Below are 24,916 nucleotides of genomic sequence, written 5' to 3'. Positions count from 1 at the left end.
GGGCCATGGGGCGGGGCCAGGGGCGGGGCCAGGGGCGGGCGGGGCCGGGCGGGGCGGGGCCGGGCGTGCCCGGAAGCGCGCGCAGGCCCCGCCCCCCCCGCCCCGGCCGCGTGGCTGTGCGTCCGGCTGTTGCCGATAAAGTTGTTCGAAGCGGAGCCGGCGGCGGCGGGTCACGTGAGCAGAACATGGCGGCCCCGGCGAGCGGCGGGGGCTCCGCGGTGTCGGTGCTGGCCCCGAACGGGCGGCGCCACACGGTGAAGGTGACGCCGAGCACCGTGCTCCTGCAGGTGCGGCCGGCGGGGCGGGGGCGGGGGCGGGGGGCGCCCCTGCGGTTGGCTCCGGGGGGAGGGCGGTGCCGGGCGGGCCCGAGCGGCCAATGGGCGGCCTCCTGGCGCGCTGGGCCCGCCCACTTCCGGGCCCGCGTCCCGGGCCCCGGGGACCCCCGGCTGGGGGCGGGGGCGCGGGGGGCTGGGCGCTGGGGGCGGGGGCGCTGGGAGCGGGGGCTGGGTGCGGGGGGCGGGGGACTGGGGGGTGGAGGCTGGGGCGGGGCGCTGGGGGGCGGGGGGACTGGGGGTTGGGGGCGGGGGCTGGGGGCGGGGACGCTGGGAGCGGGGCGCTGGGGGTGGGGGGCTGGGGGGTGGGGGCGGGGGCGCGGGGGGGCTGGGCGCTGGGGGCGGGGGGGCTGGGCGCTGGGGGCGGGGGCGGAGACGATGGGAGCGGGTCGCTGGGGAGTGGGGGCTGGGGGGTGGGGGCTGGGGCGGGGCGCTGGGGGCGGGGGCGGCACCCCTGCAGCCCCGGCGGGTCCGCGGCGCGCCCGAGCCGGCCTCCGGGGTCCCCGGCCCGCGCCCCTGCCCCCGCCCCGCCGGTGCCCGGGCCCTGCGGTGGGGGCGGGGCCGCTGCGGGGCCGGGAGGAGCCCGGGGGGGCGGGGCTCCCGGGACTTGCTGCGCAGCCGCGTGGAGCCGGCTCCCGGCGGGGGCAGGAGGGCGCCGGGCGCCCCAGTGGGGACTCTGCTCGGGGGGGGCAGGGGGCAGGTCTGGAGTCTGCGTGGGAGGGTGCCCGTGGTGATGGGCACTGTCCTGCGGGCCGGCGAGCTGGGTGACCGGGCAGGGCGGGGACTGGACGGGGTTCCCGGACCGGGCGCGCGGAGCTGCTGAGTGGCCGGGCCGCCCTGCGGCTTTGCCAGGCTCTGTCCAGCGGAGCCACCGCCCTCCCTCCGAGAGGGGGACTCGACCCCCAGCTGCCTCCGTGCCACTGTGCCTGCCGGCCCAGCGACACGGCCGGACGCGTCCTCTCCTGTCGCCCCCAGGTTCTGGAGGACACGTGCCGGCGGCAGGACTTCAACCCCGGGGAATATGACCTGAAGTGAGTTCCTCTCCAGGCTTCCCCGAGCCCCCGCGGGGCTCTGCCCAGGGGCGCAGACCTGCAGGAGTTTGCGTTCTCACGGTGCTGGAGGCCGGGAGCTCCAGTCGAGGTGCTGCAGGGCTGCACCCCGCCTGCCTGTTGGGAGTGTGGTGGCTCCAGCTGTCCCTTGGCGTGTGGCGGCGTCACCCAGTCTGCCGCCTCCGCGCACGCCTGTCCCTGTGTGTCGTGTGCTCTCTCCTTTCCTTTCTCATAAGCACGTGCCCTGATCCAGGATGCTGTCACTGCGAAATCCTTAACTCAGTCACATCTGCAAAGTCCCTGTTTCCAAATAAGGGCACAGTCACGAGTTTTGGGGCTCAGGACACACCGTATCTTTTTATTTTTATTTTTACTTACTGGTTTTTAGAGAGGAAAGGAGAGAGAGAAACATTGACTTGTTCCACTCATTTATACATTTATTTGTTGCTTCTTGTCTGTGCCCTGGCCAGGGATCGAACCCACAGCCTTGCTGTATCAGGACAGTCCTCTAAACCAACTGAGCTACCTGGCCAGGGCAACGGCGTATCCTTTCAGGCGCCACCGTTTAACTAATTGCACAGGGTTTTCGTGCATTTGGTCGTGTAAGCTCCTGGTGGGGCTCTGAGGGCAAGAGGAAGTGGTCAAGGAAAAATGGGAAGAAACCTGCACTGAGGGGAAATCGGTGGCCTCAGACTCTGGAGGTGCTCGCACGGGTCTCTGCTTGCGGGCATTTTTCCAGAGAGAGGGCGTTCACAGATTCTCGAGGGTCTAAAACAAGGAAAAGTTTGGAAGCCTCGAATTGGCCGGTGCGGGATTTTCGACCATGCGGGCGTCGGCACCGCTAACTCCTTCGTTGTTCAAAAGTCAACTAATTTGTTTGGGAAGCACTGCCACTGCCAGGGAGGGTAGCCTCGTGTGTGTGTCCATGACTCAGTGCCTGAGACAGCTTCCCCTCTGTGGGGTCCCTGGTTGTCAAAACTGCTTCTTTCTCTTACAAACATTGCGCCTTATAAATCAGTCAAATTCAGAAAACCACGTTGTCTCCTGCAGCATGCTGGCATCTGCCACTGGGTGACCACTCTGTGTTCAAATCCCACACAGTCTCTCACCACCACTGTTTTTTCCTAAACTTCCGATAAAAGTAGAGCTAAGATCTGAATTTTGAGTTGTGTAAGTTCCCTTACTCTTCCTGTGACTCGCTGTCTGTGTCCTCTACATGCAGGGCCACGTCCTGGTGGTTACACAGATGCTGTGGCCTTTCTCTGTAGGGTGAATGGTGGTGGTTCTTGTGGGCAACCTAGGAGCTAAAGGGGTTTGGAGGAGAGGGACCAGGGTCAGGAAGGCCTCGGAGTTGCCTAGCCTGACCCTCCTTGCCCACGGGTGAGGCAGTGCCGGGATCTCCGAGCTACCCCCTCCTGTCTTTTTCCTTGTCTCAGGAGCAGGTGTCCAACTCCTATTGGTCCACAGCTGATGTGATCCAAGCTGGACACCAGGAGCTGCCTTTATGGTTCCAGCTCTGCCTTTGAGTGGCCTCGGATACCTGTTCTCACATGAGTTTCTTGTGAAACAAGCTGAGCGTGGCCCCTGGAGGGCAGGCTGCTGATAAAGACCCTTGTCACAGAGGCCCAGGGACCCTTTCCTGCCCTTGGGCGTTTCCTGTCCTGACTCATCCAATCTCCCCTCTCCTCCCATTTCTTCTGAGAAACTGTGCTGGCTTGGACATGGGAGCTCTGTGCTGGGAATCGAGGAGGCTGGGGCCACCCTGTTGTTTGGGGCACATGTTGGCTTTTTTTTTTAAGTATATATATATATATATATATATATATGTTTTTATTGATTGTAGTGAGAGAGGAAGGGAGAGGGAGAGAGAGAAACATTGATCAGCTGCCTCTTGCACACCCCCTGCTGGGGATTGAGCCTGCAACTTGGGCATGTGCCCTGACCAGGAATTGAACTGGGGACCTCTTGGTGCATGGACGATGCCCAACCAGCTGAGCCACACTGGCCTCTTCCTGACCAGTTGGGAGACTCATAGCTGCCAGGTCCTTGTGCAGTGGCTAATACATGCAGGACACTAAGGGGCCACTCTGGGGTTAAGGATCTGGCTTTGCGAGCTGGGAGTGGCAGTCTCAGCCCTGTGATGGCCTGGTTCTCGGGGGGTTTCCGGCAGTCCTTTTGTCTGTGGGTCTTTAGAACCTTTGCCTCCTGTCCTGGAGGTTGTGGCCCTGCTGCAAGGTGGCAGGAGCAGGAGTGACAGGAGCTGGTCCGTTTGGGAGGGTGAATGCAGTGGCAGGGCCACCTTCTGGTGCAGGTCTGCCTGTTGGTGTTCTGCGCTGCCCTTCCCCCGCTGGAGCCAGGACACGTTTCTGTCTTCAGGCCGTGTCCTGTCCTCACAGGCGCGGGGCACTAGCCAGGGGATGCCGCAGTCAGCACTGGACAGCTGCATTAGGACTGCAGGCAGCTGTGGGCTGTGGTCTGTGTTGCAGGTTTCAGAGGCATGTGCTTGACCTCTCTCTGCAGTGGAGGTTCGCCAACCTGCCCAACAATGCCAAGCTGGAGATGGTGCCCGCGTCCCGCAGCCGCGAGGGCCCCGAAAATACAGTAGGTGCCCAGGGGGAGGCCATGGAGGCTGGGTAGCGGGGGCTGGGCAGGGCGCGCCCCACACCCAAACCACCTGCCCTGACTCAGGCAGGGCCACTTTCTACTTTGGTGACTGGAATGAGACTTCGTTCTTGGTGCGGAGGTGGCGGTCGGGGGTTTGCTGTGCTGCCTTCCTCTCTGAGTGTGAGCAGCGCCTCCAGCCTGATGGTCCTGGTTTCGACGGGGTCACTAGTGTCGGAGCCTGTGGAGCTCGATGGGGCCTCGAATGCCACCCCTTTTTGGGAGGAACCCCAGGCCCTCTTGACCTGCCTCACTGGGCCCACGGCCTGTCTTCTGTCCTCAGCCCCCAGCCTTCTGCCAGAGCAGCAGCTTGAGGCTGCAGAGACTTAGGGAAGCCAGCCACCGAGAGCCGCCCTCTCCATGCCGCGATTACTTACTCTAGTCGCTGCTGCTCTGCCAGCACCACGAGGGAGACGTGCACGTCCCCTTGAGGGACAAGGAGCTCAGAGCCCACCAGGAGCTGGGCATGGGGACTGACCCCAGCATCCTTTCCATCATGACCACAGTGCTCAGACTTCGTGTGGGAGGAACTCTGACTTCCCTGCCCTGGGTAGGGGTTTGGGGATGCGTTTCACACAGGCAGCTCCCCCTTTTATTTTGGGATTTAACCTAAGTGTGCCCTTGAAGAAGAGGCACTTGGCCCAAACAGCAGGCCTCACAGTGACTTAGACGCTCTAGGCTGTGGCGGGTGGGCTGGCGGGTGCTCAGGGTTGGACCCGCCTCTGGGCTTGGACATGCCTCTGGGGTCAGGGTGCTCTAGCCTGTCGCCACTTGGCAGAGGGACTAGAAGGGAATTTTCCCCCTTTTGGGTTAGAGACTTGTGTCCCACTTTAAGGACGTAATTATTAAAATGTACTTACAAGAGTAAAGTGCCCGATAATGAAAAAAGTTCATAAAACACAACGTATTAGTTCTTTATGGCTGTGTAACAGTGTGCCCCTAACCTCGCAGCCTGAGATGCAGCAACATGCAGTGTGTGCAGAGGAGACAGTACTGGCTCGTGGCAGTCGGTCCCCCACGCACCCCAGAGATCCTGGGAGCCCTGCCCTGCCAGTCAGGCCCTGGTATAGGGCGGGGCGCTTCCCTTCCCCCAGCTCTCCCCACACCTGTCCACCCTCCTCTCCCCTCACCTGTCCCCTGACCTCGGCCTCCCTGTCTTGCTGCTCAGGTTCGAGTCGCTCTACAGCTGGATGACGGCTCCCGGGTGCAGGACACTTTCTGTTCAGGCCAGACTCTCTGGGAGCTTCTTGGTCACTTTGCACAGACCAGGTGAGTGTCGGGACTGGTGCTGGCTGTGCCTGCCCCTGTGGTGGGGACGCTGCGGTCCTGGTGTGAGGACTGGTCAAGGATGAGGGGCTGCATGTTCGTCGACTGTGCCCAGCAGATGCTGGTCACCAGCAGTGCATCTTTCCGACTGGCTTTCCTGGTGTGCCCTGTGGGGAACCCGAGAGGCTCTCGAGCAATGAGGAGAGGAGTAGGCGCTGGGCCCCTCAGCTGACAAGTGCTTTAGGTATAACATCCTTATGAAAATGGGCCGCGTGTGAAAAGAAAGTTCTGTTAATGATAATGGGTGTGGGTCAGTTTCTGCCATGTGATGAACAGTTTAAACTTGGGCCCTCTGAGTTTCCGTCTCCCGTGAGGTGGGAGTCTATCCTCCTTGAAAGGTCTCGGCCAGCAGAATGGAAGGGGCCACACATGAAGAGTAAGGCCGAGGCAGGGGCACTACAGTGTGGGGTCTCCTCCTGGGAAAGGACCAGGAAGTTCCTCAACCAATGGGACAGGGAACCCGGGGTGCCGGCCAAAGCAAACGAGAGAGAAGCTGGGGGCCCCCTGGGTAAAGGGCCGGGGGATGCCCTGCTGCGAAGAGGAAGAGTCCCCTGTTGGGAGAGGGTGATGACGGGCAGGGCCTGGTCCCTTGGGTGCAGGTGGGGAGGGACCAGGCGAGGACAAGGCTGAGGGGCTGCCTGGGGACATTTGTGGTTCCACAGGCCCTGCAGGATGGGTCTACTTGTGCTCTGTGCTTAAGACGTAGCTCACGAAACAGAGCAGGGACAGTGGAGACAGCCCTTGGAGAGACATGGCTGATGGCCGGAGGAGGTGGCCGGGGAGTGTTTATAAAGCAGGAGGTGGGACAGCTGCATGGACATGTGTCTGTCATTGACACGAGAGCACTGTGCCCAAGGTCACCTGCGCCCTTTCTTCTTTGCTTATGACTAGATCACAGATCTCCCTAGAAATCCCTTCAGCACTGTTTCCCTGGCCGTGCAGGCTGAGTGTGTGGGGCTGCTCACTTGTGCGCCCAGCCACCCGTCCCGTCTGCTACTCTACAGACAGCCAGAGGTCCGTGCGAACCCCATTCCTCCCGAGAATGAATTCTGGAGGCAGAGCACTGGGCCAGCAGTGAGGGGCATCCCTAAGCTTGAGCTCCCAAAGTTGCAAGCCCAGCCTTTCCTTGAAACTGTTTGGCAGAGTTCACTCACCGTGAAGCGGGTTCCCATGGGGACGGGCAGGCAGTGCCAGCCCCAGAGCCATGGCCAGGTGCCTGATTGGCTGGTGTGGTGCTGGGGCTGGGCAGGAGCTGGTCAGCTGCTGGCCACTGTAAGGACCCTGCTGGCAGGGGGCAGGGGCCTGTCCGGTCCTGGGTCCCCACAGGGAGGGACATGTAGGGAGCTGGCTTTTCTCACTTGGTAGTTTGGGGAAGAGGCGAGCGTCGCAGAGCAAGTGGTGTGCGGGTCCTGGCGGGAACCATTGGAGGCAAGCAGGGCACAGGGACCACTGTTGCTTGGGGTGGGTCCTTTGCACAGGGTTCAGGATGGGTGGTGGTCCAGCCCTGACCCTCACATCTGGGGCTACTGACTGGCCACTCGACATGCCACGTGGGCCACATGTGCGGGCCGCAGAGGTAGTTTAAGAATTTTCTGGTAGCCGTGTCAAAGGAGAGTAGAAACACAGGCAATTAATTTTAGGAGTTTGATTAACTTGACTCAGTATATTCAAAACATTACCCTGTGAACATGTACTCAGCAGGAAAAGTGAGGAATTCTGGGTTCTTTGTGGTAGGAGGTCTTCGAAATCTGCATGTATCTCACCTGGAACAGGCCCCCCCCTTGGTCCGGCCACCGTGCACGAGCTCAGTGCCCACATGGGGCTGGGAGCTGCCTCAGATAGCACTGGTTGGGACCTGGACTGGCCAGTCCTCTCTACTTCTTGGGTGTCTGCTGCCACGAAGGCCACCAGGAGAGGGGCTCCGGATGTGCCACTCCCAGGCTGCGTCTTCCCCAAAGCCCTGGGCCCCTCTGCTCCCAGCCAGATCTCACAGCTGAGCCTGCCGCTTCGTCTGGCATGTGCATCCCACCAAGGGAGACTGGGGATCTGGTGTCCCTGGGAAGGGCAAGTGTGTGTGCGCTGCTTCTGGGGATGCCCTGAGGTGGGTTGTGTTCCCATCCCAGAGCCCTGTGGGCAGCCAGAGGCATAGGTGCCAGGGCCTCCACTCAGCTCTCAGGCCGCCCCCTTCTTTCCAGAGGCTGCTTTCCTCTCTAAACTGTCCCTGCTCTGACTGCCCTGGAGGAGGGGCTGGTTCTGCGGGTCTCGACCTCCTTGGTCCCTTAACCTTATCTCTTCACCACTTTGTGGCTGGGCTGCTGCGTGGTGATAGGTGTGAGTTACCTGGCCCCTCAGCATGTGACCTCGCCCAAGGTGGGCCTCCCTGTGGCAGCAGGAGCCCCTCTGAGCCTGAAGTCAAACTCTGTGGGTTTGGGCTGGTCCTTGTGGTTCTGGTGTGGGGTGTGTGGCGGTGCCAGCTGGGACTTGGTCAGGTCCAGACAGGTGACGTGAACAAAAGGGGCTCCTGGTACCTGGTTTGCCCCCAGCCAGCCCAGGTTGGCACTGGCCCCCCACCTGTGAGGACAATGTGCTTTGAGGCGAGTGTAGAACATCTGTAAAGCCTTTAGGAGCACTTCTGCTTCCCAGCCCCGCTGTTCTCCCCTGACCAGGGAGCTTGTCTGCTGGCTGTGGACTGAGTGAGACTCCGCCTGTCCTGGCTGAGCACCGTTCCTCCCACACTGGGGGGTGTCTGGGGAGGGGCAGCAGGTGGGCACCACGGAAGCTCCTCTCCGTACCCGGGGTTCTGTCTGGGTTGGGGCACAGGGCTCCTTGGAGGCCCTGCTCAGCCCCGTTGGAGACATTGGGACTTGAGTGAGGGTGTGTAAGGGGCGGCTCCTTGTGAGCTGGAATGTCCGTCCGCTCTCCCGGCCCACGGAGCTCTGCTAATTGGCCAGGAAGGTCTGGAAGTGATTGCGGCCGCCCCTCCCCTCGCGTGTTTACAGGCGTCTCCCTCAGATCCACTCGGAATCTGATCCCTCTGGAGGAGCCGCACATCAAAGCCGGGCTGGCGTTTGATGTCCCGGGGCCTCCTCCGGCAGGAGGCAGCGGCTCAGCCCTGCTTGTGATTTGTGGTCCCTCTGGCATCGGGTCCCAGGGGAAGGATTGCAGTGGCTGTCGCTCAGGCACTTTGGGTCTTGTGCTTTCCTGAGGTCTGGGGTCACTGGGTCTTGGTGGGCTGGGTCCCAGCCCTTCAGGTTGCTCTGGGCAAGGCTGTCAGCCCAGGTCTCCCACTTCCTTGGGGGGACCTCAGGAAGCGACAAGGCTGGTGGTGCCATGGCCCGGCAAGGGCAGGGCTGCGCCTCTCCCAGGGGCCCCACAGCTGGCCCTGGATTGTGGGTCTCAGCCATGTGAACACGCACGAGCAAAAGCTAACATCAAATGAGAAATGGGCAGAACCCACACCAGAGCCACACAGAGGACCTGGTCAGTCTTGGGGCCCGTGGGCGCTTGAGCCATGACGCAGTGACACAGGGCAGTCTTGCACGGCTGAAGTCACCACAGGCTTCCTGCTCTGTGGGCCCAGCCTCTGGGGCTCACCCTCTGGAGGAGGGGCTAGTTGACGATTGTGTGTCAGGAAACACAGGAGTGAATGTCCCTCTGTGGTCACAAGCTCCAGAGCCAGGACTTGGCCAGCTGGTGGCCCTGTACATAACCTGGTGGTCAGTGTGGTGCAAGTTGGTGTCAGGCCTACACATGCATGTGTGTGTGCACGTGTGTGTACGTGACTGCACGTGAGGGTGTGGGTGTGAACGTGAGTGTGCATGTGATGTGAGTGCGCCTACATGCCTGCCATCCTTCCAGCCCATCCAGCTGTGCTCCTGGGGGCTGCTCTGTCCCATCTCAGGGTCTGGTTTATGAGGAGAAAGGATGTTGGTGACGGGTCTGGTGTGAGCGGGTGCCTGCTGCCATCTCACTGGAGAACAGGGCCTCCAGGGTAAGAGTGACCATCAGCCGACCCTCAGTGACCTGGTGGCAGGGTGAGGGTATGGGGTGGGGGCACTGGCTGCGTTTGCTGTTTCCCAGACAATGGAGAGCGTCTGTGGTGGAGTTGTGGTGTTTCCTCTGCTTTTGCCCGAGTGGCCTCAGTGCCTAGCCTGTGTGTGACTCGTGGCCAAGTGCTCAGGTGGCCCCGCTGCACAAGCATCTCAAGCCCTTCAAGGCCTTCAGTTTTGTTTTTCTTGTTTGTTGGTGACAGTGATCTTGGTGGCCATGTGTGGCCTTTCCTGCTTGACTATGAGGCGTCTGGACACAGTTCAATGAGGAGGCACCCAGCACCCTCCCCAGGCGAGGCTCCTGGGAGGACCTCGGCCTTTTGTCCCGGCATTGCCCGTGCCATCGAGGAGGAGGGGACAGCAGTCGGGGTGCTCGCAGCCTCAGGGATCTGGGCCTCTGTCCTCAGAATCACTTAGTGGATTTGTGCCCTGAGCTACTCCTGGCACTTGTGGGGTTGACAACCCTCTTGGAGGTTGGCTTCAGATAAAAGCCCAGGTCACAGCCCCAGACTCTTAGTGCTGACCATGGGCACAGTTGACAGTGACCTGAGGCTCATCAGGAGGTGGTAGTGCTGCTCACTCCCCTGCTCGGTGTCTTCTTCGCATTCTGAGCCTGAGGCCGGAGGCTGGTGAGAGACACCCAGGCTGTGTGGTGATGGCCATGGGGGGCCTTGTTCCTGGGGTGCCCTCCCAAGAGCACCGGTGTCCTGCACGCCAGTGGCAGCTTGTGATGCTTTTCCCTCTCCTGCAGGGCGTGTCTGGAGCAGCCGCAGGAGGCCAGCCCGGTCTGCGTGTACATGAGGGATGAGGTAGGCACTGCAGCCCCACCCGCGTGGCCCGGGCCCACTGCCCTCTCCCGTCGCCACGCCGGCCCAGCCCCGTTTCCAATCTGGAAAACTCACTCTCCTCCTGCTGCCTTCAAAGCGGCGCGGGGGATGCTCTGAAAGCAGGATGTGTTTCATGGAAAGAGCAGAGCCGGCTCCGCTGGAGCTAACCACACGGCCGCTGCTCCAGAACCTCCCTCAACGCCTTGTTTGTTTTCTCAGCTTCTCTCAAAGCCCGAGAGTCACAAAAGTGGTTTTATTTTAATAAATATTTGCTTTGCTCCGTTTTGATCTTTTTCAAAACCGAGTGCAGCATGGTGCAGGCCCAGCCTGGCAGAGCCCCGCCTGTCCCCGCCCGCTTGCCCGTGACGGGGACCCTCCTGGCGCATGGTCCCCTGGCTGACAGGGGCTTTTTGTTTCAGCCCTGGCTGAATGCCCTTTCCTAGCCTGGGGTAGCCATGTCCCCGAGGGGCCCCGGGAGGCCTCAGTGTGGGTGGAACATGCCCATCAGGGCTGTGAGGGGAAGGGGTTCCTAGGCTGTGAGCAGGAGGGACCTGGGGGACCTGTCCTCACCTGGAGGAGACAGGCATCTGGGCCCAAATGAGGGCTGTCGTGGTCTGTGCAGCCTCAGAGGGCTAGTCACTTGACCAGATGTGGCTAACCTCAGATGGGGTGGGGCCAGGGGACAGACCCTGACCCTGGAACAAATGCTCAGATGCAGGTTGGGGTGCACAAGGCTGGACCTGTGCCTCAGGAGCTGCTGGCGACCTTGTGGTGTCCGTGTCTCAGTGGGGGCGGCTGTGTAGATGGGTCAAGCAGGTGGGCAGGGCCCTTGGTGCCTTCCTCTGGGTCAGCGTGAAGCCTTGGCCTAGGCCAGGCAGGGGGGCTTTGTCAGTGAGGGGTCAGCGAATGCTGTGGGCACATCTGTCCTGTTCTCCTCTCACAGGTGACCGGCAAAGCTGCCTTGCAGAGCACGACGCTGCAGTCACTGGGCCTCACTGGGGGCAGCGCCATCATCAGGTGGGGGCCTCTGAATCTTGTTCTGTGACAGAAATGGGGTCTCTAAGAAAAGGATTAGGAAGCGTGGAAAAGTGAAGGACACGTGGCTCTGTGGCCCTCACCACTCAATCTGAGGCCACTGCCAGGGTTCTGTAGCTTGGGGATGGGAGATGGGTGGTGAGACCCGGATGCTGAGCCCCGTGTGTGGAGTTTCACACTCTTTCTGGGCCCCCCAGGTTTGCCATGAGGCGCTGTGACCCGGTCATCAAGCAGGAGCCTGGGGTCTCTTGGAGCAAAAGCCCAGCAAGCCCAACCCCCTCCCTGTCCGCCGAGCAGGCAGCTGGCAGCCCTCTATTGCCCTTGGACTCTGCAGGGCTCAGCCGGGGCGACGTGAGCCGTCGGGACGAAGCTGGCACCTCAGGAGCAGGCCCAAAGCCCCTGGATGCCCAGGCGAAGTACATCTCAGAGGAGCCCACGCCAGCCCCCTTCGTGCCTTTCTCTGGAGGGGGACAGCGCCTGGGGGGCCCCTGTGGGTCTGCGAGGTGTCTGATGTCACCTTCCGCCAAGGTGCCCAAGTCCTTCTCCAGCCCTGGAGGCCCCTCCAAGCCGAAGAAGTCGAGGCCCCCACCAGAGCCAGAGCCGGTAAGCAGTGAGCTGGGCGCTGGGGGTCCTTCTGACCACACTTGGCCTCTCAGCCCATCAGCCTAGGGGCGGCAGGCTGGCTAGGTGCATTTTCATCTCATGGAAGTGACCTTTTGGGTTGCTTTTGTCTTAAATTGCTTCACCGAGGCACCCTTTAAGATGTAATTGGATGGGTTTTGACAAACTCACATGCCCTGTGACCCCTGCCTTCCCATTGGCCTTCTACCTGGGTGTGGGGACTCAGCACTCCTGTCCCTGGTGGTGCCTCTGCCAGCTGGTGGTTTTGATGTGAAGGTGGCTTGGGCCTTGATTGTCCCGCTGGCCCTCTGCCCCTCAGCATGGAGGCCTGTAACACAGAGGCTGAGCTCTCGGGCGTTTGTCCGCATCCGGTGCCTCAGTCCACTGCCGTCCCATCTGATCAGTTTTTGGGGTACAATTTACTGCATAGACACAGCTGCTATCAGGGAGCAAGGTCCAGATCTGCAAGCAGCACATTGCCTTCTTGGTGCCTGATCAGTCTCTGACTCACTCGTCACCCACTTCTGAGTCTCACACCTGCCCCTACAGATGCCCACCCCCTGCTTCCCTGACCACACACCAACCTGAGCAGTGGAAAGGGCCCTGTGTTTTGGGTCACAGTGTGCAGGCAGTAATGGGGCAGGGAGTGCAGCTCCCAGAGCAATGGGACCTCTAGGCGTGTGCTGGGTGGACTGTCAGTGTCCAGTGGTACAGTCCCTGAGGCCACCTCTGCCTCTGTGGGTCAGACCGGACTCGCCCAGGCCCTGCCCTGGCCAGCTGCAGCCACGTGGGAGCTTCCTCCCGGAGGGAAGACAGGCTGGGCTACCTGTCAGGTTGGTTCTCCCCTGAGTGGTAATGACAGACTTTCTCCTCAGAGCACCTCTGGAACTCTAGCTAGGTTTCCATGATTCGCAACAGGGTGTCCACGGGGTTGGGAGCAGGCAGTGTGGTTGTCATTGACCCAGAGGCTGCACTCGTAGGGTCCTTCTGACTGCTTCCTCAGCATCTCACATCCATCTCCTGTTACCAACAAAGGCTCATTGCAGTTCCCCAGATGTCTTGGGCCCCTGGGCATCCCTGGGCTCCCCTGCCTCTTTGGTCGTCCACCTGGAGTCCAGCTTGGCTCACGGCTGACTAAGCATTGGGAATACCAAGGAGGACACCTGACCATGGGACCCAGCCTGGCTTTCCAGCCTGGGCTGCATGCCATACTTGTGCAGTCCGAAGCTGTGCAGGTGTGGGTGGGCGTCGCCCTGAGATACCACTGCTGTGTGTATGCCCAGGGCCCAAGCTCGCCACCCTCCTGTGCCCTTTCCTTATGACCAGGGTGGCTGTACACCTGCACCCACAACATGTGTCCATACAGGATCCACTCAAGATTTCAGATGCTGAGAAAATTCCCCGTCACCAATCACCTTTGCAGGTGGGGGGAGCCATTGCACGGTGCTTAGGGAAGTGACAGGAAAGTTGGTTAGAACAGCCCCGCGGTGCCGGGAGCTTGTCCGAGATGCTGTTTATACCACAGCCTCGCTCATCTCCTTCCTTACGTCCAGGAGCTTCTTAGTTCCAGCTGCGGTTCCCGCAGATGCTGTCAGTTTTGTCGTCTTTAGGCCCTTTTCCTGACAACTTCTTGTTCTCTGGTGTTTGTTGGACAGCACCTCTTTTAGTGGGTGTCCTTGTCTTGACCTTGACGGGGGTCACCTGTGGTTTATCTACGAAGGATTGATTATGTGAGCCGTGAAAAGCTTTTATCAAGTTAAGCGTTTCTAGCCCTAGTTTCCTGAGAACTTTATCATAAGTAGGTGTTGAGCTTTGTAAAGTGCTCCTTCTACATCGAGGTGATACGCCTTCTCTCTCCTGTGCATTCCAGTGGTGAGATTTGGGGTGTGTTCCCTGTGAGCCGTCCTTGCATTCCAGGGGGCAGTCCAGGTTCAGTGTGTTTCCTCTTTAGCTACACTGTTGCTCGTGGTTAACTCATGTATCAGTTCAGAGTTTTGTGTGTGCATAAGTGAAACAGGCCCTAGAGGTCGTGGTGCTGAAGCCCACTGCCCCCATCCTGTATCCTCTGGATTCCCCTCCTCACTCTTGCCTCCAGGTCACACACCTGGGGAGGCTGAAGGGTCAGGGGCACCTGTGCCCACTGGCAGGAGTGTTCAGCTGTGGAGTGGAGCCTGGGTCCCAGCAGAGGGGTAGGCGGCAGGACTTACTGCTCCCCACACCACCCTCGGTGTCCCCTGTTGAGTGGATAGGGGCAGGGGCCCGGGCACCAAGCCAGTCCTGAGTTCCAGGGATGTTTATCTGGGGTGGGGTGGCAGCGGTCCCCTGGCAGGGTTGCATGGAGTGGATCGCTGGCTCTCTGTGTCTCTTGGGAACCTGCTGACAGCCCCATGGGCACCTGGGGGAGGCCTGGGCTTATGCTCTCCCAGTGGGGGTTGCTGTCAGGGCACAGGATCCTGGTGCACCCCCAGCACTGACCCTGGCCCCAGGCAGGAGGGGTCCGCCTGGCCGCCAGCAGCGCTGCCTTTGATCTGGGAGCCCTAGCAGCTGGTTGGTGGTGGAGCGTCCCCCGCCTGCCTGTGCCTCCTGTCACTAACAGCCGCACACCCAGAGGGCCGGCCGGCCACATGGTGTCTGCTTTGTGTCCCTTTTCAGTGTTGGGGGAGGGGAGAAGGGAACAAAACAGAACTTTTGGGGGAACTTCAAAGGTGCACTTTAGTAATCAAAAAGGGCTCCCAAGTTTCCCATTAATGTTCAGCCTGTGTGTGGTTTTGGATTTAAATGAAGAGTCAAAAGAGACAGGGTAGAACACAGGCAGGTCCTCGGCTGGGGCCCAGGATGGCTTACAGACCCGGCGGCTCCTGCCTTTGATGTCGGGACATTAATTATTAGAAGGTAGTTTAACTGGCCATCAGAATCGGGCTCGGGCAGAAACTGGGGCTGCCTGGCGGCCCCTGGCCTGTCCTTTGAAGTCCTTCCCTGGCCAGGAGGCCTCCCCGCAGCTCTGCACACCGGGGCAGCCATCCCAGCAGGCACTCCCCACGCACTGGCACAGGGGCTCCTGATCAAAGGCCCCGGTCCCTGGGCAGGATGGGGGACTGACAGTGGTCTCCTTGCGCCTGTCACCCTCCAGGGGGTGGTCTCCCCTCCCCCAAGACCTGGACCTGGCACTTCCTCTGGGCCTTGCACCCTGTCTCAGGGCAGGCGGCAGCCTTGTCTCTGACTGTCCTACTCCCTGGTTTGCTCCGTGGTTGACAGGCAGGGCCTAGGAAGGAGCCTGTTCATGTGGAGAGTGGCTCCCCTCACTGCCCGGCTGCCCTCCTCCTCTTGGCTGGGGACACCTGCCCATGATGTCCTCCCAAGAGCAGGCCCAAAGTGTGGGTGCCTGTCGCTGCTATGCCCTGTCCGTGTTTGTGGACGCCCTGTGCTCCGGCCGCAGCCCCAGCCATGGGGCTCTGTTGGCAGATGGCAGCAGTTTCTGTTTTTGTTTGTTTTAAATTATCTTTATTGATCTCAGAGAGAGGAAGGGAGAGGGAGAGAGAGAAACATCAATGATGAGAGTCGTTGATCGGCTGCCTCCTGCTCGCCCCCTGCTGGGGATCGAGCCTGCAACCCGGGAATCGAACCTCGATCTCCTGGGTCCTAGGTCGATGCTCAACCGCTGAGCCACGCCGGCCAGGCAGGGCAGCAGTTTTTGAAGCTTGGTGACGGGCAGGTGCCCTCCAGCCATCTGTCTGTCCTGCTGTGTCTTAGCCGAGACTGCACTTGGGGGGTGTTACGGGTGAGCTGGGGTCCTGGGTTGCAGCCCTGTCCTGATTGGGCCTGAGCTCCTCTCTACAGGGGTTGTGCGCCTTCAGCCTGGTGTGCAGGTTTGCCCCTCGGGCTTGTTGACCTTGGGCTGTTGTCTGGCTCCCCAGGGGCAGCTGTCAGCCTGTAGATGAGGAGACCCTGCTTTTATCTCCGTTCTCTGGGTACATTCACCTGACCCACAGGGATGGGCGCCCAGCCACGCCACAGACACGGGGAGTGCTCAGCCTCACAGCGTGTGGTGTCACAGCTATGGCCCAGCGTTTAGCCTCCCTGTACTCGGCTTTTTAAAAACTTCTCGTTTCTTCTGTTCGAAATGGGGGGCGGGCCTCATGCTGGCTGGGGCTGAGGGGCCCTGCGTCTCTGCGAGCTTCGCGTCAGGGCCTCGGTGTCCAGGGCAATCCAGTTCGCTCGCCCTGGACTGTGGCAGGGTCCAGTCTCTGGTGCGCCCTCCAGGGCTGGCTGGCTCTGGGAGTAACTCGGGAGGTTTGGCCTGTGTCCCTCGTGTAGTGATTCGGTTAAGCTCCAAGCCTCAAGGGGAAACGCTTTGCATTCCCTCTTCCCCAAGCCATTGTCAGAGGATAGTCTGGCTGCGCGGGAGGCGGGAGGAGGGGACAAGAGCCCTCACAAGGAAGCTGGGAAATCTGGGCTTGAGGTCACCTCCACATAGTTTCTACATTTTTCCTTTGGGTGTCATCACATCCTGGAAAATTACTGTCAAGAAAATGAACCTCAGCGGCAGCGAGGCCACTCCTGCCAGGAGGGGGACCCTAAGCCCAAGTGGTTCTCACCACTTGTGTGGTGGCGGCTGGAGTGTGTCCCCCAACTATCCAGAGACCGTCAGGCCCACGTCTCGGCCCAGAGCCCGGCGCCCTGGTCCACTCCATGTCTGGCCCTGGCTGTGTCTGTCAGCCACACTGAGCGTGGTGTGGGGCCGGCGCCCAGTGCTCTCAGGCCTTGCTCCCTCCAGGTCCCTCTCCAAGGCCCGTCCAGCGTGTCGGGGACTCTTTCTGAAGGTGCTGATGGCCATCCACAGCTGGCAGCTGCTCACTGAGCCCCCACCTCTGGATGGCCTGGGTGTCAGTTCAGCGTTTGCCCAGTGCTGTCCTGTTACCCTGGGTGGAGGAGGCTGCTCCTTTCCCTCCTACTGGCCACCCGGGCCCCTGGCCACTGTTATCTAGGTGCATTCTCCGTGTATGTCCGTGGCCACCGGCAGAGTGGACCGGCGGATTCAGGCTGCAAAGGTCAGCCATTCTCCGTGTACGTCCGTGGCCACCGGCAGAGTGGACCGGCGGATTCAGGCTGCAAAGGTCAGCTGTCAGGACTGCTGAGAAAGCTCTGGGCTCCCTCATTCAAAGCCTGTGACCCAGCCGGCGGCCTCTGGCACCAGCCATGAGGTTCATCTGGGGACCCCTTTCCGGACCCCAGGGCCTGGCCCTGGCCAGCATGCCGGACTCACGCCCTGTGGAGGGGGCTCCAGCGCGTGGCTTTCCCTCGAGGCTGCCACCCTGTGTGTCTTTATTCCTAATGATGTCTCAGCCTGGACCTCTGTTCTCCATCCAAAAACATCTCTGTAAACCCACCTCAGATGGGAGCGGTGGGTAACACCTGTCCGTGACCAGGGAACAGTTAGATGGCGGCTGAGAGGTTGCAGTGAGCAGGGCCAGGGCTTGGCCTGGGGGCCACCAGCTTTGGCCTCCCCCACTCAGTGTGAGGCCGGTGCCCACTTTCCCAAGAGGAGCTGTCAGACCAGCCCCTCTGTCACCACCTGCTCCCCTTGGCAGTGGAGACGCTCTCTCCTGGGAAGACCAAGGTGAGGTGTGAAGCCCCTGCTTCTCCCTCGTCACGGGGTGGCAAGGTGACATTTCCTGCCAGCCCAGGCACCCATTCCCATCGTATGTGAGTCCCTGTGGTACAGCCTGCCTGGGGCCAGGACGTGTCAGCAGCTCTGGGTTTCAGCTGTCCCCTGAAAGTGTCGGGGACAGTGAGGCCACATGCCCCTGGGCCTGGCTCCCCGGCCGTGTCCTGGGTTGGGGACCCATCTGCATGGTCAGGCCCAGCTCCATGCCAGGCGGCACATCACCCAGTGCTGCGTTACCAAGGCGCACGTGTGTCGGCTTCCTGCTAGAGCACCCGGCCTGGCACTCACGCGCTCGGCCGGCCGCCTGGCTCAGGCCACCCTTGTCCTGCCCTCGCCCTCCCCCAGGAGCCCGGCACTGGCCCTTCTGGAATGCAGGCGCCGTGGCTGTGGGGGGCAGCCCGGCGCCTGGCATCTTGTTATAAAAAGCTTTGGCATAGACTGCCAGTGGCGGCTGCAGGAAGGCTGTGGCTTTGAAGGGGAAGTCCCCAGGGGCCTCAGCCAGCCACCTACGGGCTCTGCTCCCAGGCCTCCGCCGGCCCTTCCTGGCCACTGCCCATGGCACCATCGGAGGGGCTTCCTAACAGCCCACCTCCCTCCAGACCCAGGGAGAGCACCTGAGACGGGACACGGCCGTGCGCTTGGTGACTGCAGGGACCTCCCAGAGTGCAGTCAAGGCCTCGGTGTGGCTGGGGGAGGGCAGCCCTGGAGACACCTGGCAGGTGCATTGGGGAGCAGGTTCCTGGATGCTGAGCGGCTTGGGCCTGGCCATGCCCAGGACAGTGAGTCTGACCTTGAACACTGGCAGGGCTGTGGAAAGAGATGATCAGAGAAGCGTGTTCCCGGACCCTGTCAGGCCCAGGTGGGGTGGGGCAGTGAAAGACCAGCAGGGGCAGAGGCCAGAGGCAGCTTCCTGGGCGGCCCCTCCTGAGATGGCTGTCAGCCTTCTGTGTACGGGAGGACGGGACCTGGTGCAGACACCTCCTTCAGGCCAGCTCCACGCGGCTTCAGTGCCGAGAGGCCCCACGCTCGCTGCAGTTACCCACCCCGAGGCACCACACGCAGAGCAAGCCCTGCCTTGTAATTTCCATCGACTTTGCTGCCAATTAGGAGTGACGCTGGCCCTTCCTGTGTCCCCAGGGTGGGCAGACGCAGGGCCAGGCTGCTCCCTTGGGGAGGGGAGGTGGGGTCAGCCTGGCTGTGGGGCCAGCGGCTGGCAGGTTTTTGCCAAACCTCTAATTTGGGGGCTACCGCTTCCCCTGCTCCTCCCTTGGAGCCCCTGACGTGGCCTTGATGAGGGCACTGCTCCCTGAGCTCTGGGGACCCTGATGGCAGGAAATGAGAAAGGGGCTGCTGAGAGAGGCTGGTCCTGCGGAGCACGACTCACCCCACTGCCTGAGTCCCCTCAGCAGGGATTGAGCCGAGACCCCAGGTCCAAGTGTCCTGCTGGGGAGTGAGGGAGGCAGGCAGGCGTGAGAGATTGGCTGTCCCATACCCCACCTAGACACCTGGCCCTGGCCATGGGCTAATCAATGGGGCCTGGGCTTGACGGAGGGGTGCACAGCTGCTCCAGCTGCAGGGCCTGGGTGACCCAGCACCAGGTGGCCAGGCACCTGGGACCTGCATCAGCCGATCCCTCTGCCCGGCAGCCAGTGGACCGGGACCCCGTGGTGTGCCACCCTGACCTGGAGGAGCTGCTTCAGGCCTGGCCTGCAGAGCTGCCCGATGAGTTCTTCGAGGTGACCGTGGATGACGTGAGACGGCGCTTGGCTCAGCTCAAGAGTGAGCGGTGGGTTTGCCCCCAGCCCCTGTGGTGTCTCCCTGCTTCCCATTTCAAGCCCCCAACACCCAAACCCATGGCAGCCCCTCAGAGGGTGTGGGATCCAGGCGGGGGTGCCCAGTTCTGTCCCATCCTGCTGGTGTGGGGCCTCCACTCTGGCTGGGGAGACCCGGGACCTTCACCCACCCCTTCCACAGGAAGCGCCTGGAAGAAGCCCCCTTAGTGACCAAGGCCTTTAGGGAGGCTCAGATGAAGGAGAAGCTGGAGCGATACCCTAAGGTACTGGAGGGGCTGGGTGTTGGTGTGGCTGAGCTGGGTCCTCCTGCAGCGACTGCAGGGCACTTACCACCAAATGTGCTCACTTGTGTGTCACCTGTGCCTGCACAGCCTCGGTCCATTAAAGACTGTTGGCCTCCCGTTTTGATGAGAACAAAAGGCCATGTGTTTTACAAACGCGGGCCGGGGTGCTAGATGGCCTTCACATCCAGCCCTGGCACAGTGAGCTACGGTCATAGGTCTAGCCCGAGTGTGGGGGGACAGCAAATGCAAGGGGTGGCTGGCACTTCCGCCTGCCCCCCGGGTGGGGTCCTGGTCATTGTGGGCCCAGGGGTGCAGCTGCCTCCCTGCGCCTAGGCAGAGCCTTGGCTATCCTGACAACTCGACTTGTCCCGGCCCAGGTGGTCCTGAGGGTCCTGTTCCCGGACCGCTACATCCTGCAGGGCTTCTTCCGTCCCAGTGAGACAGGTGAGAGAGGCCTCGCCTAGGGCCCAGGAGGGGTATGGGCCCCTCCGAGCACCCCCCAATGTTCTTTCCAGGCTGTGGGACTGTGGCCGCCTGGCCCCTGGACTCAGAGGCTAGTGTTTTTGGGTTGCAGGCAGGGGGCTCTGAGCCTGCAGAGCGTGTCTAGTGCGGACAGAGCTGGGGCTGACTCACGTCAGGTGCTTGTCAGGCCCGCCTGGTGGTGACTGGACAAAGGGCCACGCAGAGGGAGGGTGGGCCCAGAGTTCCCCATACCCACCAGCAGAGCCTCTGGCCTGGGGCTGCAGCTCACCCAGAAGGAACACACCAGTGCCCCCAGTTCTGGACAGGGCAAGGCAGTGGGAACGTTTCTGCAGGGTTGGGGGTGCTGGAGGTGGCCACGGTCCAGTTGAGCATCTCAGGTACAATGGGAGGAACAAGCTTGAATTTCCACCCCCAGGACTTGGATCAGGCCTGAGGGTGAGAGCAGTGTCCCGCATGCCCAAGATGGGGCAGGCCGGGCTGCTCAGGGCTGGTGGGAAGACCCCAAGGCCAGCTAGGTGTGGCCAGGCCTGTAGGGTAGTGGGCACCTGTGCAGAAGTTGTACCTGGTCTGTTCTATCCATAGTGGGCCAGCATTGGGCCACGTCTGGTTGGGGTCCTGCAGCCCTGCGGGACCCCTGCTCACCCTGTCCTTTCTCCTCAGTTGGGGACCTGCAGGATTTCGTGAGAAGCCACCTAGGGAATCCTGAGCTACCCTTCCACCTGTGTGAGTGCTGCTCCCAGACCTGCTGTGCATCTCACCTCCGAGCTTTCCCATAGAGACAGCGTCGTGGCCAGGCAGGCTGGTGTCCAAGGACAAGTCTGGGACCTTTGCCTGGCTCGGTGGCTGTCCCCCCTGTGTCCGGGAGATGTGTGGATAGGGGCACTGGCCTCCCTAGGCGGCCATCTGGGTGGTGAGGGCTGGGGTCCCTGCAGGGGGTCTGCCCTAGGTCACTCCCCATACCCAAGCTCCTCACCAGGGTTTTTGCCTCAGCAGAGAAGTGGGCCGAGGGCTGTGGGCTGAGGGTTCTTCAGAATACCCCCCGCTGAGGCTTTGGGCCTCAGGCCAGTCTTCCCTGGGAACGGGCAAGGGGTGAAGCCTTCCTCATGAAGACAATGATCTCTCCACAGTCATCACTCCTCCAAAAACCACCCTGGAGGACCCCACGCTGACCCTCTTTCAGGTACTGGTTGCCTGGTCTGGGCAGGGGGGTGGGGGGTGGCTGCTGGGGCCATTCTGCAGGGCAAGGCCTATGTCAGAAGGGTCATATATCTGTGGGTGCTGGACTGGAGGGTGCAGAGTGCCTCTGAAGTTGGCCCCGGGCTCGAGGGCCTGCTGCCGGCCTGCTTCCCTGCCCCTGCCTTCCCTGAGCGAGCTGGGCCCTCCCACGCTGGCGGCTGCTCTTACCCGACCCCCCTGTCGGCCCCAGAGCTCCTGGTGAGGGTGAGGAGTGTTGATCTGGCGCCCTGCTGGGCCGCCTTCCAGAGCCAGGAGGAATGTCCTGTCCCTTCGCCTGGGAGGGCAGCCTGGGGCCTCCCCAGCCCCAGGCCTAATGGTTTCCTCTTCAAAGTCTCCTCAGATATTTTAATTACTAACAGAGGCCAGCCCTTGTTAAGTGGCCCATAGGCCCTGCGAGGTCTGAGTTGGGGCTGCCCGGTTGTGGGGAGATGGGACAAGACCAGGCAGAGAGCTGGACGCTCACCAAGGAACGAAGTTAAGGTGGGTGGGAGCTGTGCCTGGGCCCCCTCCTCAGCCCCAGGAACCCCGAAGGCGAGGCGCTGGGCACTTTCTCCGTCCCCGCCCAGCCTGTTGATGATACACACTGGATTTGGAAGGTGCTCTGGGAGGGAGGGGACCCACCCCCAGACCCACCCGTTAGCAGCCCTGGGTGCTGCCTGTCCCACCCGCTCGGCCTGATTTCCGGTGACACTCTGCCCCCAGTAACCAGCAGCCGTCTCCTTTCATCCGTCAGCTCGGCCTGGAGCTGCGGGGCCTCCATGAGGGGTGGCCGCCCTGCCCGAGATCAGAGCTGGCAGGACTCAGGGAAGGAAGCCTCCCGCCCTCCCTAGGGTGAGCGGCGGAAGCCGTGGCTTTCATGTCCCTGGCAGGGCCCCGCTCTGGCTGCTGGCTGCCCGGGAGGCTGCCTGGGGGCCTCCCCCATGTTCCAGAGAGTGACAGCTCAGGGTGGGTGTAGGGGACGGCAGTCCAGCTGCCCTTCTTGGCTGCTGGACCAGGAGTGTTTGGTGGGAGAGGCTGAGGGACTGGAGGGGTGCAGTCAGTGGGCACAAAGGCCCCCAGTGCCCCACAGCAAACCCGCTTCCTGGGCCTGAGCCCCCTTTAGTGCTGGCACTGCCCCCACTCTGTCTCAGCCCCACCCATCACTTTGCCCAGGACCCAGGCATCACCCTTAGTGGGTCCTGAAGACTCTGCCACGATCTGGGGGTCCCTCAACCTGAGCAGGGGCAGACCCTCCCTGCTGGTGGTCCTGATGGTCTACTCTTTACTCACCACTGTTTGGTTGGGACCCCAGGGACACAGACCCATAGGGAGGGGGCTACTGACAGGTGCCGAGGACAGCGGTCCTTTAGGCTCTGAGACCAGCAGCCCCAGATAGCCCTGTCCCACCTGGTGGGCTTGGATGAGGTCCCGTGAAATAGGAACAAACCATCACGGGGGTGCTGTGAGAGGAGCCCCAGCACCTGGTGGTTCCACTGAGTCAGGTCTAGCCGTGCTGGGAAGGGTGGGGCACTGTCCTCCCCATGTCCCCTTCCTGCTCCCTGGCCACCCCCCAGCTTCCAGAGCCCTAGGGCAGCCCCTCATGTGCCCATGAGCTTGGATCCCAGGTGTCACAGTGGGGTTTTCAAGGTGTCACAGCCCTTGTCTGTCTCCCTCCGTTTGGCTGTGGTCTCTGCATTCCTAGGCCTGGCCCTCAAGGCTTCTCTCGTGAACCCCCCCACAACTCCCAGAGCTCGAGTTGAGAGCAGAGAAGACGCCTGCTCAGCTAGCAGTTTCAGCCCCTTGCACTGAGGGCTAGGGACAGAGCCTCGGGTGGGGTCATTGCCCTGCCTGGCCAGCTTCAGGACCACAGCCATGGTTGTCACGGGGGGCTCTGGGGCCGTCACCAGCAGCCCCAACTCTGCAACACAGTGCAGGCTCTTGCCCCAGAGGTCTCCAGGGCCTCGTCCTGGCTGGGCGACCCAGCCCTGTCCACCTGTGCAGGTGGGGTCAGTCCCTGGGCAGAACCCTCTCGCCACCACCCTCGCAGTTGGGAGCTTAGGAGAGGTGCTGTCTCCATACTCCCAGGGTGGGGTGTGGTGCCCTGGTGCAGAGCCACCCAGTGGGAGGGGCTTCATGCTGGCCCAGTCAGGGAACCCTTGGGTGGCCTTCAGGGTCTTGGCTGGCGCACTCACAAAAGCAGCAGACCTGGGCAGTACCTCAACCCAGGACTCCCTGTGCAACTGGGCTCCAGGAGCGCACACTGCAGCTGCTCCTGGTTGGTCTGGGTTCTTCCCCGGAGCCTAAGGGCGGCCCACCAGGTTGCCCCTACAGACCACCATACTCTGTACTTCAGGCAACACGGTTGGGGGAAGGGAATGCAGGGCACCCTGCAAAAGGGCTGGTGGCCATCCTCCCTGCACCCGCACGGCGCAGTTCTGACTGGGCCTGCTGCAGGCTCTCCTGGAGGGAGCGGGGTGTCCAGGCCTAACTCTGGCCCTCAGGGTGTTAATTGCATCCTGGGAGCTGGGGAAGAGGTGATTAAAGTGCCAGTGCACACGGTACCAGAGCTTCCTGTTCAGCTGGTGCTTGGGACTGGCCCCTGGGTCCCCTGCGGTCCGGTGCCCCAGCCTGGCTGGCACTGGGCCTGGTGGCAGAAGAAGAGCAGGAGCTGGGGGCTGGGCATTGGATGGCTCCCATGGGAGAGGCTGGTGGTATCTCTAGGTGCAGCCCACCCTGCCCCTCCCTCCAGTCTGCCCAAAGTGCCCACCTGGCACCCACCTAGCCCTGCGCTCCCCTTTGTCCTTCCTGCAGGCAGACCTCTTCCCTGCTGCTCTGGTGCACTTTGGAGCTGAGGAGCCTACAGGTGAGTGGGGGCCCCTCATTCTGCGCACCACCAGCCCCCAGTGTCCCAGAGCAGGGGCTTCCTGTGGGTCTGGAAGACCTGTGGCCTGATCCCCCTCCACACACACACACCACCTCTGGGGGCTACAGGACAGCCACCTGCCCAGGCCATGCCCCCTCTTCTTCCTCCATGGCCTGAGGGTGCGCTGGGCCTCCTGCAGGTCTCTACCTAGAGCCCAAGCTGCTGGAACATACCGTCTCCCCATCTGCAGCTGATGTGCTGGTGACCAGGTGAGTACCTGAGGCAGATGAAGTGCCCGGGAGGGTAGGAGAGCCCATGCTGCAGCACTCGCCAGCCTGTCCTCCGCCTTCCACCCCCAGGTGTATGTCCAGGGCCACTGTGACTCCATCCCCGCTGCCAGCCCCTGACCCTGTGCCCCTTGAATTGGAGGCAGCTGCTGAGGAGGGTGCTATGGGACTCCCTGCGCCCAGCCCTGGGACCGCCCAGCCCTTAAGGAGGGAGCTGGGCAAGGTGCCCAAATGGCTGAAGCTGCCAGGTACTGTGGAGGGCTGCTGGGCTGGGAGGGGCTGCAGGGCAGAGCCCAGGCCCCGGGTCATCCTGGTGTGTTGCATTGCAGCCAGCAAGAGGTGAAAGCCGCCATTGGAGGTGCTTACTCTGCCGGTGACAGGACCCCTCCCCACCCTGAGTGCAAATAAAGACTCAGCACCTCCTGA

General features: G+C 61.8%; 1 protein-coding gene across 2 annotated transcripts; it reads left to right on the top strand.

The window, feature by feature from the left end:
* The first annotated feature begins 121 nt into the window (after positions 1 to 121).
* ASPSCR1 (ASPSCR1 tether for SLC2A4, UBX domain containing) lies at positions 122 to 24,916 on the top strand. 2 transcript variants are annotated; one of them, XM_081162599.1, is made up of 16 exons: positions 122 to 287; positions 1,308 to 1,363; positions 3,868 to 3,982; positions 5,211 to 5,311; positions 10,169 to 10,226; positions 11,188 to 11,261; positions 11,477 to 11,882; positions 19,212 to 19,351; positions 19,540 to 19,621; positions 20,020 to 20,086; positions 20,786 to 20,848; positions 21,253 to 21,305; positions 24,152 to 24,203; positions 24,403 to 24,472; positions 24,563 to 24,738; positions 24,820 to 24,916. In XM_081162599.1, exons 1-16 carry the CDS (start codon positions 186 to 188, stop codon positions 24,831 to 24,833), a joined length of 1,629 nt encoding a protein of 542 aa, XP_081018725.1. In that variant the 5' UTR covers positions 122 to 185; the 3' UTR covers positions 24,834 to 24,916. The 2 variants fall into 2 exon arrangements, with proteins under 2 accessions (XP_081018725.1, XP_081018726.1); XM_081162600.1 differs by having other exon boundaries at positions 135 to 287; positions 3,902 to 3,982.

This window comes from Miniopterus schreibersii (genome assembly GCF_964146895.1).
Source record: "Miniopterus schreibersii genome assembly, chromosome: 16".
In the NCBI taxonomy this organism is placed as follows: Eukaryota; Metazoa; Chordata; class Mammalia; order Chiroptera; family Miniopteridae; genus Miniopterus; species Miniopterus schreibersii.
Note: the sequence above shows the minus strand (reverse complement) of the source record. Positions and strands in the feature narration are given on the sequence as shown.